Below are 14,352 nucleotides of genomic sequence, written 5' to 3'. Positions count from 1 at the left end.
CAGCAGGTTTACCTGTATGGGGAGCACACCTCACTTCCTTCATGGTCCTTTTATCTGTGTATGCTGTGAAACAGTAAAGCCTGGAGTACCCGCTTGGCCCAGCACTCTTTCTCCTTCTCATGCCTGGTTAATTGGATAATCTGCTTGGCCTTGCCTTTCTGTTTACCTTAGCATTTGTTATGACAAAGAAGATGGATTTTTCCTGGCTCTCGCATGTACTGTATGTAAACCAACAAGATGCAGTACATGGGTCAGCATGCAGTCTGCTGCCAGCAGGGAATTGGGGCACTCAGTGCTACGCTCTGCTGTCAGTGTTTACTCACTGCCTTGTGCCTGTGGTTTGCATTACACCTCCGCAGCTCGGCTCCTCCACGTCCCCAGCCACTCACTAGCACACGCAGGGCTGTTCCAGACAGCTTTTTTTCCATGGAAATAGAGGAATCTAGGGGAAGAGCTACAGCTAAACCTTCAGTGTCCGCCAAACCCTTTAGACTTGATGAATTCTTGGAAATGAGAAGGAATTTGTCTTCGGCTGTGTTCATTCTTCACTTATAGTCCAATCAAGTTGTCCCTGAATCTCAGGTCAGTTTTTGCACGGACTTTCCTCCATTGTCTTCTTAAATCCTGAGTTTCTCAGCTCTTACATCCCACATAGGGAATTCCTTTTCTTTTTCCCCAGACCTCTTCGTTATGGGTGTTTGTTGTAATTTATCAGCGCTAGCTTGTCAGTAGAGGCTTGGAATAAAAGGCTTTGTGGTGTGCTGCTCAGCTGGCTGTATAAACATGAAAGCACTGGGTCTTTAACTAGCTGGCTCACACGGCTTTTCCCTACAAAGCTTTTGCCAAAACACTTTGCTAGATAAAAGGGCTGCTGAGAAAGACCAGGTCACTACCAGATTGTCTGCAAAGGAGGATAACAGTTGATCTTTGTTTTAGTTTTACTTTGGTTTCCTTTAACGTCTCAGGAAGAGCAGGGACTGAGTATGAATCATGTTCATCTCTTGGTCAGAAGGGTGCTGGGCTGCCTGGCAGGAGCTGGTGAAGGGGAGCCCAGCTGCATCTCTGCTTCCTCACACCCTGGCGTTTCCTCCTGGCAGCCTTATCCCAGCTATGGGGCAGTAGGATATGGGGGGATGGAGGCTCACCCAGCCTTGGGCTGCTTCCTATTCAAGTTGTGGGGCAGGTCAGGTAGAGCAGGTTGTACCAGTGCTGTGCTTCTCTTAAACAGGGGGGTCCTTTCAGACAGCCAGTGACAAGTTATGCCTGGCTCTGTGCTTGCTGCAGTGAGAATGAGGGAAGCCTTGTTTCCTTGATGTTTAGGTTGTGATGATGGTGCACTGTCTATTGCAGAAGGACACAGCAAAAACTGATGTTCCCAAGTCTTTCTTCCAGGCATGTACTGAAAGAACACAACCATTTCTACTGCAAACCATGCCACCAGCAAAGCTAAATCTTTCGTGCCTCTTCAGCATTTACCAGGGAAAGAGAAGTTTGCACAGCTGTCGGGTGGCTGTTTGGAAGAAGTTACAACTCAGCATCTCTTTGATCTGGCTTCTCGCAGAGTGCCAGCTCTGCCTGTGCTGTGCCAGTCCCTGTCACAGCCATCTCTTGGTGCCACCAGGCTGCAGGACCAGAGCACGACCTTCCCCAGGAGGTACAATTGGACCTGGGCAATTGTAAAACTGCTGGTGCTGCGGGCTGAACTCCAGTTCTGCTCAATTGTTTGTGATGGGCTGAGCACAGTTGTTGCAGAGCCCTGCCAAAGCACGATGCTGTTTAATAGCAAAGTAGCTCCAGGCCCAAACAAGTTTCATGCTTCCTGCTTCCCTTCCCCAAGCTCCTCTTTAAATATCTGAGCTGGTGACTTATTGCCTTGAGTTTGCTGAGCTCTTTGAACTGGAATAAATGACAGGCTCTGGGGATGAGGTCTTTGATCAGGCGCTCACCTCTCACCTCTTCGGGCAAGGCTTTGAGTCAGGTGTGGGATTAAATGCGCAAGGTTTGGTGCCCTGCAGGTCACATCCTGAGCAGTCTGCAGAAGCTGGATGGTGTTTGCAGAAGCTGGCTTGGATCTGGAAAATGTTGAGTTTTAGATCCCAGTATCATTCTGGAGAATTTGAGGGTAAACCAAAGGCAAAGGGGGCTTTGGGTAAGAAGCAGCGCTGTGTTTGTGTTTAGACTTTAGGATTCCAGGGTCTTAGTTTGCTCTTTTTTATGCAAGATTTCACAGAACAGGGAAATATTTCTGCATCCTGTGTCATGGTGAAGTGCAAAGGGATGGGAGCAGGGCTGGCTCTCACCTGCCTGGTGTCCATCAGCAGTGCTTATCACTGCTCTGGGTAAGTTGTTCTGCTACTTGTGCGAGCAAGTCCTCCCTGTCCTGCCTCCTGGATCAGCCTCTTGTAAATGATAGAAAGGTTCTTGGCACCGATCTCTTTGCATAATGTTCTCTTAATGTTTTTGTTTCATTAATGAGTGTCTGAAGGTGCTTTATTGGAAGGTACACACTCTCGGCGCAGCTGGGGAAGATGCAGGTCGCTCATGTTTGGCTCAGCAAACCTGGGTGCAGATCCTGGGGGAAGTGCCTTTCTCATCCCAGAGAGATGCTTAGCATCCAATGCATGGGGCTCCCTGGGAAGGCTGTAATAGCAAAACTTGGACTGTGAAGCATCAGGAGAATTCCCTACAGAAATACATTACTGCTTTTTACTGTCACTATCTCTGTTGGAATAGCCCCTGGCTGCCTGCCTTGGTAGCGTCCCTGAGGGGACAGAGGTTGCAGAAGCCACATGGCAAAATAGGGCACATTGGGATCTCTTGGTGGTGTTTATTTTCTGAAAGTCTGAGTTGGAATCAGAGTTTGAGCCTTGGCAGGACAGAGACCTTTCTGACTGTCCCACTGATGGCAGGGTTACCATTCATAAATCCCAGCATCAGGATGTCCCCAAATGCCTGACCTGTATCTCTGTTTCATAGTCCCTGTTGGTTACAGAGTGGTGTTTTATGATGATGGGGTCCCAACCCCATTTAATCTGCTTCTGACTGGGATGATGCTGTTTGGCATTAGGGCAGATTTAACAGTGATGCATCCAGAGCACTTTGTCCTCAGGGTCCCCAGTGGGACTACGGAGGGCTGGAGCCCGATCTGAAGCTGGACAAGGTCTGGGGGTCTCCTGCTGAGCTCCCTCTGCAGCCAAGCCGGTGCTTGGAGGTGAAAATTGAGCAGCAGCTGCTGGATAATGAGCCTCTGGATTTAAGAATTTCTTCTCTCTCAGAAGGCCAGTGCAGGGCTATTGCACAGTGCAGCTTTGGGGTGGCTGTGGGCAACTCCAGCAGGATGTGTGCTGGTGTGCATGGTGGGATGACTGTCCCAAACTTCCTGGCCTTTGATGTGCTGTGTGTGTAATGAGCATCTGCCCTCTAAGAGAAAACACATTGGAGTTATAAATTTGGAAAAAAAAGAGGGAGCAATTTTGCTTAATCATTTTCACACAGATCCGCAGGCATTTCTAGGAGAGTGAGCAGCATCTGGTTCAAGAGTTTGGGCTGCTTTGAACTCTCGTGTAGCTTCTGCTGTCTCAGGCAAAGAACGATGCTCCAGATGCTGTTCCCAGCAATCAGATCAATGACATCCTTATTCTGGTTTAAATTTCTTAAAAAAGGAAAGAAGTAGATCACACTTTTGAAGCTAACCTGAAGTACTGGGGGTCTGCAAGCATTTCTTCCCTCTCTTACTGGAATAGAGCACTGCAAATGATTTCCCCATTTATAGGCACCATTTAGGAAGCAGGAGAAAGTGAGCTGCCTCCTTTTATAGATTCCTGTTCCTTCCAGGTTCTTGTCATTGCATGAAATACAGGAATTTTAGTACTTAAAGATTTGACTTCAGGGAGAAAAGATGTAATGCAGCAGTTCCCCTTGTGTGCAAACTTTTGTGTCTGTGTGGGAAATCACTGAGCGGCAGGGAAAGTGCTTTTGGGAATTGATTTAAGTCCATGAACACCCCTCCTGGTCAGCTGCTGGTGCAGGAATGTGACTGCTCTGTGCCACTTTGCCAGTGGGATTTGCCAAATTTACTCTATACCTGCTTCCCATCTGTAAGAGTGCTGCCAGCCTCATGGCATCAAGTGTGTTATTTCTCAGGCTGAGAGGTCTTCAGGGTCACCAAGTCCAAGGTTTGGATGTAGCATCTCTACAGTGGATCTGTAAGGATTTCCACTGGACCTGCTCTTTCGTCTCCTGCTTCAGCTGAGATCACAGCTGCAGGGTTTTCCTTGGGATGCTGTGGGATGCTTTGGTTGTCCTGGAGAGAAAGTTTCTGATTTCTTACCTGTAAAAGCCTCTGGGCAAGAGAAGAACCCACACCTCATCCCTCACAGAGCTGGTGCTTGTTCATAGTCTGATGGCTGCACAAGATACAGAACAAAACTCCACAAAATAAACCCCAGATTTTGTTCTCATTAGTGTAAAATCATCAAATCTGGGTGTTTCTGATGTTGCTAGAGAGAGAAGGAGAATTAACTCCTGGTGAATGTAACCAGAGGATACTTAAAAGGCAAATTGTTCACATACTTTCTTTAAAATTTGCATGAGTGTAGTAAAAGGTCATCCTAAGTGCTGAATCTGCTCCTCAGATCCTCGCCTGCTGGCGGCTGATTGCAAGAGCCTGTTGCTAAGTGTTCCTGGAAACGGAATAAAGATGAAGCAAGATAATTGAACAAGAAGGAGGGAGAGGGGAAAAAGCTTGGAGCTAATAGTCTAACTGCAGAGCTGCCAAACGAGATGAATATGTCGGAGTTTGACTCTGTGGCTGCATCTAATCAGCTCTGACTGAGGGCTGGGTGGGAGTGCCCAGCCTGGAACTTCATGGTGGAGCCTTGGAAGGAGCTGCTCAGACGCCAGCAGCAGATCTGGTGCATTTCCCAAAGCTCATCCAACTCCAAGCGTGCTGCTTTCTAACGCTTAGTTTAGAGCGAAGGGCGAGAGAGCAAAACAGACTCGGAAGATGGTTTGTGTTATTTCTGTGTATAAATACACTGTTCCTGCGGTGTGCATTTTGTTAACCTGGGATCTTTATCTAGACAATCAGTAATCACAAAAACCAACAGGACAAAGCAAAAACACAAACAAATCCAGAGCTCGGCTGAGCAGCTGCAGCTCCAGGTGACCTTGGAGGGGGGTTTTCCTGCTGGTTTTGCAGCAGGCTCCTTCACACTATGTCAAATAGGGATCAGCCTGCCTGGAAAAGCACTCCCTCCTCAGGGTGCCCAGTTTGTCCCAAGGCTTCAGCTTGTCTCAGGTCAGTGGTTTGCATTTCTGGAATCAAACCCCAGTGCAGCTCCTGTTTGTTGCCGAAAAGACAAAGAAGCAAAACTTGCTCATCTGTGCTATTTCTCTGGTTGTAGCTTTTGTGAAAGTGCAAAACTTTCATTGTCTCCGTGGATCGATTTCCTGGAAATAGTTTTAGGAACTGTTTCTGGAGTGATTTTTATCAACCCAAAGCATTTTACAACCTCTGAATTTAGTAACAGCTGAAAGACAGCCACATCTGAGGGAGGCTGCTGCCAGTGCACAGCAGCATTAGGCATTCCATAAAGGAACACATGCTTGGCTCTCTTTTTTTTTGTGCAGAATCCTCCTTATTCTGCCAAAAAGACAAGGCTGTGCTCTACCATTCATCCCCTTTGGGTTCAGAGCTCAGTGGAATTGCGGCACACCGAGCAGGCTGAAATCTTTCCCCCTAGCTTCCAGCTGGGTCTGGCTGGCGGAGCAGGTAATGAATACGCTGCATCTTATCTGACATTTCAACTGCCCCTGTGGGATTCATGGTGTCATTGGTTTCTGACAGCGGCGTCTCGTTCCTGGCAGGTTCCCTTCGCACCGTGCTCAGTCTCTGTTTAAAATAGCAGCCTGGGGAGAAGGAGGCTGCTCAGTGGAGTCAGTGGTGGGGGATTGGTGTCCCAAATGCCATGTTGTGTCTGCGCACTGACTGATGGACTCCCTTCTCCAAGAAGCCATCAATCTCGTGACTTCATGACTCAAGCCAGGATGGAGCTGGAGCTTCTGACCTTGCTACTGATTTATCACTGCTCCTTTTCTTCTTTTTAATTGGTTCGGCAGTCTCAAAGCATCACTTAAGGCTGAAAATGGAGGTTTTCAGCCCCAAGGGCAGCCCTGATCTCTTGTCAATGGATATGAGATTGTGGTCCCCAGCCCCACTGCTGGGTGTTGCAGGAGGGCTCCAGGTGCCATGCACAACTGCAAAGCAAAGCTCCACCCTGTCCCTCATTGCTTTTGGCTTCTACTCTTAGCTGAATCTGTAAAGAACTAGAATAGAGGGTTTAATGGGCAAGCCTGTCTTATAGAGGAGCAGTCAGGTGAGGAAAGGGTTTCTCTTGTCTTCTCTACACTGGCTTTTGCTGCTGTTTTGGTACTAGCTTAGCCAAAGCTGTGTTTAGGGTTATTCTGGTCTGGTTTTTAACATGTGCAGTTGATTAATTACTAATGCTGGCCTCGCGGTTGCATTTTCGTATTTAGACGTCACTGGCTTGGCTCCTGTCGGGTTTACATTTCCAACCTGCAGCCTTACTGAGGAAGGATTGGATTTCAGCTTGGGACAGAGGAGGAAGAGGGGAGTGCAGCAAGCCTGCCCCGTGCATCCTGCTGCAGCTGCTGCCTTGAGGTGATGGCTGAGCCCCAGGTTACAGCGTGCTGTCACTGAAGGGGATTGTTTGCTGCATATGGGGCTGGTTAACTGAAGAATACTGAGATCAGAGTATGGTTGCAGAGTGTATTTCTTGGGGAGGCTGCAGTGGATGTGACTGGTGGCTGGACCCAGCGTGCTGTGATCACTGAAACTCCTGCAGGAAGCTATTTTCCCTGTGTCCCTTTGGCTAGACATTAGCATAGGTGAAGATGCTACGGCTGGACAACCTGATCTTATTGTAGCTGTCCCTGCTCATTGCAGGGGACTAGATGACCTTAAAGGGTCCCTTTGCGGCTCATATGATTCTGTTGTTCTATCTAGCAAAATACTCCTCCCTTGCTTTGGTAGCATCCTCATTCTTCAGAGGCCATGTGAGCGTGGGAGCGGATCTGTGGAGGATGCTGGTCTGTGGCGTGTCCTGGGGCAGCTCGTGGCATCCTGAGGTTGTGGCTGCCCCAGGTTCCTCACAGCACCAACAAATGCTCTATTGTCTTCTCAGAAGGGTGTTTTTCTGTTTGTTTGGGTTTTTTTTACATAGATTGATTGTGTGAAGTTCCCTTTCGGATTAAGTGTTAAAAACAAAACAGAAACCACACCAATACCTCATTGTGTTTATTAAACAACGACAAAAGATTCCTATGTCCCTGCCGATTTCAAAGGCTTTTGTGTTTGGTGGGAACTCTATCTAAACTTTGGGCTTTTCAAAAGTGTTTTCTTTCTTGATGATCTGGGATTGCAGGGCATTCAGCCTCCAGATTACTATCTGCACTACATACTGGCTGCCTTCAACTGAACAGTAGCAGCAAAAGCGAACGTGACCGATAGGAAATCTGTGCTGCAATGCTGAGGTAACTTTGTCAGCCAGATGATAGATGAGACCTGGGACTAGGAGAGACTCTGAACTTGTATTTGACGTCCCAAACCAACCACCCCACCCTTTCCCTTTCCTATAAACGGATGGAAAAATATCCCTTCCCCACAGAGAGAGAGAAATTATTATTTTTTCTTATTACCTTTCTGTTTACATAGCTGTTTCTTACTTAGCGCTAGTCATCCGGGGGCATAATTTATAGGGGCCATGTATGATACACTTCTGTGTGTGTCTTGAATTTGTCTCACAAACATTAGAACTCCCTCCATCCTCACTGCTCTTTGTGCACGTGTCCTGCTGCCTCCTGCTTAGAGCTCTGCAAATGGGATGGCAGAGAGCTGGCAGAGAGCTTAACCAGAAAGCATTGAGACCCTTTGGCTGCCAGTCCTGGCATGTGGCTTGTTTGATGGGTGTGCTGGGACCATGAGCAAAATATCTGGGGATACTTGGGTATAGACCTCCTGTTAAAAGGTAAAGTCATGCATGTGAAAAAATAAGCCATTTTTCGTGGGGAATGCTTGTAAGAATATCTCGTGGTGTATGAAGCATGGATAGAGCAGCCTGTCCTATAGTATCCTTCCTAAGTGAGCTGCTGGCTGTGTTGTTATCTGGGCATTCAGATCTACCCTCTGCTCACTGAGCACAGCCACTCATTGAGGCCTGCACACAGGGCAGGCTGTGGCTCCAGGCCCCGAGGCTTTGCTTGCCATAGATCATGTTAACTGCTCTTAAGTCCTGCTCAAATTAAATGTTTTCATATCAGATGTGGGTTGTGGAAGATCCAGTCTGTCAGCCTGAATGTGTGTCAGGAGGAAACGAGGCAGCTTGTGCTCATAGTCTGGCATGTGCGCCAAGGGCCTGGCAGCCATATGCTGCTCTGCCCCGACAGAAAATGCTCAGATCTCAGCCGCCAGGGCTGCTTAATCCTGGAATTACTGCAGTAAGTGGGACACTTGGTTGGGAGCACAAACATATGTTATCACCTTGACGAAGGACGGCAGGGTGACTGAGGGTCCAGGTGGAGCTGTGATGCAAATCCCATTGGGACTTAATGTGTGCAAAGCAAAGCGTGGTTGTCCGTGGCCTTGGGATGGGGCTGGTGGTGGGGACAGCTGCCATGTGCAGAGCCTTGTGATGGTGGTGCTGGAGCAGTGACTGGAAAGCAAGAGTGGTCAGAGAGAGGAGAATGGAGGGAACGATGCAATGGGAAGCATAGGGTTGTGCAAAGAGCCCCTCTTTGTTCATGCACTCCTTGGAAATGCATAAAAAACAGTGCTCTGCTGGCAGGGGCTTGGCCAGAAAACCCTAACGAAAGGGATTCCTTCCACTTCACCTTGGAAGCTTTTGGCCTTGTGAGTGGCAGGGAGGAACAAATGCTGCAGGCAGGCAGTGTGGTGGTGCTGGGCTCAGGGCTGAGGCAGCCCCACAGCTTGGAGAGGGGCAGCTCTGACATGCAGCCTTTGGGGCTTTGGTTTTGGTTTTTGCTTGCACAGCTCACGCAGTTGGGCCGCAGCCAGCAGGGGAAGTGCATACAGTTGCATTTACAGCAGTCTTGTTGACTGCAATTCCAAATCCTCTCTCCTCGTTTTATTAATGGAGGAGACAACATCTCTCTCACCATTGTGTTTTGTAATTAGGTTTTAATTTCCTTTTAGAGAGAAGCAGCAGCACCACAATCATGAATTTATCTCAAGCCCACTTGTTTGGTCTCCTGTGTGACAAGATCAGACCCTGGCAGGCACCATCTGCCCTAAAACTCTCCCTCCTTTACTCAGCTGAGTTTTGTTCCCTCACCATGCCCCCTTCCTCCAGACTGGAAGGGAAGGGGAAGCCTTCTCTTGAGCTCAGCCTGAATTGCTGGGACAGGCGTTAAGTGGATTTAAATCCATGGGGTGAGGGAGCTGCCTGTTGTTCTGCAGCCTGTTGCTCTTTGCAGAGCCTGGGTGGCCCCTGGTGCTTGTAAACCCTTTAAGGCACGCTGTAAAAGCTGTGATTTAACATGGAGAATGAGCCAGGACAGAAGGGTCCCTGCAGCGCGGGGCGGTGGGGAATGAGGTTGGTGTGGGTTCCGAGGGGCTGCGATCTCCACACTGTCCCTCAGCCACAGCAGGTTTCCTGGTTGTTATTCTCATTTGCCATAGGAACTTTAGTCACCTTGAATGGCATGTGTTGGTCAGCTTTACCTCCTGGTTCACTCATTTGTGAACTGATGTGCTTTGGAGTGAGGACTGGGGAGGAGAGGAGGAAATCCAAACAGGATTAGTTATGGTATCCATGAGAAATAACGAGAGCTGTAAGAGGGCTGCAAAACACACAGAATTAATCTTTCTCTTGCTGTTGGCACAAGCAGGTATCGCTGAAAGCTCCCACTTCTGGCTGCAGGCAGCTCTTTAAGCTATGGAGGATGGAAGTGCAGCATCTGTTGCAGTCCCAGTTTGCACAGCAGTGGAAAAATGCAGCTACCAGGGGACTGGTGAGCAAACCTGTGAAAGCTGTGCTGCATCCCATCCCCTCGTGTTGCACTGCTAACAGTTGTGTTTTATCTTTGCCAGAGTCAACCACTACATCTCAGGGTTTATGTTCCTAAGTTAATGCGACCAGGGCTGATAAATCAGTCAGCACAACCAGAAATAGCGACCTGCAGCTGTTAGGAGAAGGAGTTCCCTTTCCCAGCAGTGTGTGTTGGAGGGGATTTCATCTGCTCCGGCCAGATTCCAGCCATTTTGCTGTGAACAAAGAACAGTGGTTTGCTAGTGGGGAGACCTCTGGTTTGACACCTTTGTTAGGAAAAATTACTCCATCGTGCCTCAAGGTGAGACATTTCCAAGTCTTCCAGGGATGAAGGATGTGGCACTGGTGTGTAGAGCTGCTTGTGACCAACGTGGGTACTTTGTACTGCTGTAGTGCCTGTAGTCTGAGATCACCATCACCTGCCAGAGGGTAACGAGAGCTGGTTACAGCATTGCTGGTTACATCCCTCCTCAGGTCCCAGATGGCTGGGACCCTCAGACCTCAAGTAATAACTGGTGGTTCTAAAGTCTCTCACAGCTGGTTGTGGATGGAGGCACGGAGAAGCCCCAGGGCTGTGGTTTCCAGCTCTTCCAGCATGGCGTGGTGATGCTTTGCATTACGGATAAAGTTACTAGTGGAATCCAGTGACTGTTTTTTCCACTGGACTTCTTGACTTAACCACCTGCACAGGAGCCAGATAGGTTTCTGTAAAGCCAATCAGCCTACATGGCATCTTAAGAGAGGCTCCTTTTCCAGCAGGCGTTTGGGGTTGAGTGTTGAATTCAGCAGGCGTGCACAGTGATCAGCAGTGAGGAGCGCTCGGAGAACCAGCTGATTTCAGGCTGAGCAGTCTGTAGATTATTTCCACATCTGTGTTAGCTTTGGCTTGATCCCCCAGATTTGCAACAGCTGTTGGGAAGCGGAGCAGAGATCCCCTCTTTAAATGCATGATCAAATCCTCTGAGTGTGGAGTGTGTTATTTCTATGTCATCCTCTTCAAGACAGGAAAAACAGCTTTTAAATGTTGCTGAGGCAGCACTCAGCTCTGCTGCTGAGCTATCACCCGATCTCCCTGCGGTTTCAGAGCCAGTTGTAATTTGCGTTCTGCATCCCATGCCTTGCCTGACACTCGGCCCTTGGAGAGGTGTACATCAGCCTGTCTTTGCCCAGGTACCTGCACAACAGCTGCTGCTTTTCTCTTGAGCTCACCTTCCTGCACATCACCGACATCCCATGTTGTGCTTGGAGAGTGACCAGCTTCATGTCTGACCTGCGGTACAAAGAACCATTAGGCTCTGGAAGGCTGAGCCTGTGGGAAGGGCCATCTCCATGGGAGTGGTGATAAATCTTGGCCGTCATCCTTCAGAGCATGCAGTTCTCATTTCCAATCAGCTTTCCTAATACACAGGAGGACCATCAAATCAGACTGCTCCAATATTAACAGTGCATTCATGTGCTTTCTGATACAGGCATCAAAATTAATATGGTTAATGCTTTAGGACCATTAATTTGCAATTCAAGGCTTTTATAATTGGCCTTAAAATGGCAACTTGATTCAGGTCATCCTACAGGCAGTTATGTGTTTGTTCATCTGTGTCAAATAGTGGCGTAAATGACAGCTCCAGGGGTGTCTATAGCTGAACAGCCTTTCTTCAGTGGGTGGTTTGTGTCCAAGCTGTTGATGTTGCATCCTCAGAAGCCCCCAAGGTGGTTGCTTGATAAGAGCTGTCAGGTCAGCTGGAGACTGAGGACCAACAGCCAGGTGTTTGTGCTCTGTCCGTCCCAGCCAGAGTGGGTTTGGTTTGGTTTGGTTTGGTTTGGTTTGGTTTGGTTTGGTTTGGTTGGATTTGATTTGATTTTACCCCCTGCTCTGGCTGCTTCATCCCTCTTCCTTGGAAGCGCTGAGCTGATTCTGCCAAACCAAACTACTACAACACACAGCAGTGCCCTAAGGGAGCTCCTTTCCATATACAAAGGGCTTGGCGAGATGAAGTGAAATGTAAGCAACTCTTTGAGGAGAACTATCCAATTGCTAGTTGTAATTTCCTTGTTGTTTGCAGCACCCTATTATGTGCTTGTGATCCTTATAAAGAGCTTTCCCCCACCCTTTAAACTTCACAGGACTGGATTTTACCTTCTGTGGTTTGACCACACTCACTGCAGGGGGCTGGTTTGCATTTAGTATCTTTTATTTTTTCCCTTCTATATGCCCAAAGCTATTTGGTTTGTGAATGAGGATTATGAATGAGTTGGCTTCTCCAAAGAAATGTGTCTATTGGAAATTCAGGGCTGGTGGGCCAAGCACAAAACCATATATTTCTCTAGATCCTGGTAAATGGAGATCAGTAGCATCTTCTTCGATTGGTGTTAACACTTTCCTTCAGAGCCAAGAGGATTTGGAATACACTGAAAGTGTGTTACTTCTTGTAACTCACTCAGATAGCTTTTATAAAGAGATGTTGGAAAAACTATTAAGTATAGTGCCAGTGAAACCTAAATGTGCTGCATGGACTCAAGTGTGCTTTTGCAAAGCAAAATGGCCAGGAGACAGCAAAATCTAGATTGGGACTTGCAGTGTGCAGCTGTTCCAGCCTACAGGGCTTTTGTTTGGGATGGGTAGAGGACTGCAGGCAGGCTGGCAGCATGCATTGCAGCCCCCAGTCCAATGCCAAACCCATTGAGTGGCTCCTGGGAACAAAACTGGGGAGCTCCAGTTAAGCAGAATTGTGTTTCTGTGTGTTGGCCCCTTGTTTTCAGCATGGCTGTGTCTTGGCAGAGGTTATTAAATTTACTTAATGAACATCGAAATTGGAGAAGAGAAGCAGCCAGGAAAGCATTACAAATTGCTTCAGAGTGGTGGCATTAAAAGTATTTGTGCTTACCATATCTTCTAAACAAAGCCCTCAAAGGACAGTACAGGGCTGGTAAGTATTATCCCCTTTGACTCACAGAGAGGCAGATGTGGTTGAAGAAGCCTGTACCTACATCCCTGCTCAAGCCTGCAGCAGGAGGCAGGCAGCGTGCAGTGGCTCCAGCATTGTCCTGCATCAGCTCTGTTTCTTTGCTTATCTCTGAGCCCTTGTCTAAAAGATGGTAATGCCCCAAAGTCTTCCTGTTCACGCTGCCAAGCTTATCTCTTTTCTCTCTTCTTCTCCCCTCCCTCTGTGTTACAGCTGAAACTGTGGAACAAGTACAGAGTCTCCAACATTCCTTCCCTGATATTTATCGATGCCTCTACTGGGAAGGTGGTTTGCAGGAACGGCCTCCTGGTAATCCGTGATGACCCAGAAGGTAAGACCTGGAGTCGTGTGTCCTAGAAACATGGGTATGCAATTGCCTTGTTATTTTAGCACGTTCTGCATTGCCTTGGAGGTTTAAAAATACAACAACAACAACAAAAATGGAAACAAACAGCTATTGTCATACTTGACTAATCAAGGCACTGTATTATTTTCAGTATAACATTTTCTGCATCATTCCTGCCAGATCTTGTGTTTTGGTTTTCTTGTTGAGAAGAACAAAGACTTCCCCTGCAGGTTTTTTGTCTGAAGTGCTAATGAGGAAAAAGACTGAGTGAAACACAAAGTTTAGGTTTTCTGTGATGGAAGCACAGGGATAGACCCTGACTTTCTGCACCTCAGGAGCAGTCTTCCCTAATAGTGAGTGAGTGGGTGCTTATCACCAACATCACAGCCTGACAGGGTAATGAGTTCCCCATTATTTGTAAATGAGGCTGAAAAATGCTATTGTTCTCATTTCCCTAAGTTGTGTTGGGAGTTAATTTTAAATCCTTCCTAATTAAATTTGCAAAGACCTACATGTGCAAAATGCGTGCCCTCCCTCACAGATTCTGCAGACCTGATGTTCAGCTGTTAACCTGCCTGTGCAAACGTTCCTTCATGCAGCAGATACTGAATATGGTGTCTGCTGGCAGGAACTGTGCAGCAAGTACCAGTTTTGGCCTGGGCCATCTGTGATGCTTCCTCATCTCTGGCTGAATATCTCAGATCAGTTTCTGGCAGCAGATGATTCTGAGCTTGTGTTTGCATGTATGCACACATGCTTTATGTAGAGCAAGTTCTAGAAGTTCATGTGTGTGTTCAACAAAAAAAATCAGTCCAGTGCTATGGTTAATTGGTATGGTTAAAGCCTTAAATTTAGAGGAATTAGGGCTGTGATGATGTGTCCTGCACCATCTGCTTCCCTGTTTAGAAGGGCAGCTGGCTGGGAGGCAGGGTGGGTGCAAGGACTGCAATCAGCAAAG

The 14,352-nt window shown here is 47.8% G+C and overlaps 1 protein-coding gene across 1 annotated transcript in view; it reads left to right on the top strand.

Annotated features, from left to right (window-relative positions):
- Window positions 1-14,352, top strand: part of NXN (nucleoredoxin) — a 47,295-nt gene that overhangs the window by 17,919 nt on the left and 15,024 nt on the right. The window contains exon 2 of the mRNA XM_015880764.3: window positions 13,262-13,379. Coding sequence (XP_015736250.1) covers window positions 13,262-13,379 — 118 coding nt within the window. The remainder of the gene's footprint in view (window positions 1-13,261; window positions 13,380-14,352) is intronic.

Source organism: Coturnix japonica, chromosome 22 (assembly GCF_054131305.1).
Source record: "Coturnix japonica strain WE chromosome 22, WE-NBRP24, whole genome shotgun sequence".
NCBI classification, from domain to species: Eukaryota; Metazoa; Chordata; class Aves; order Galliformes; family Phasianidae; genus Coturnix; species Coturnix japonica.
This window is presented reverse-complemented; position numbering and strand designations above follow the sequence as displayed.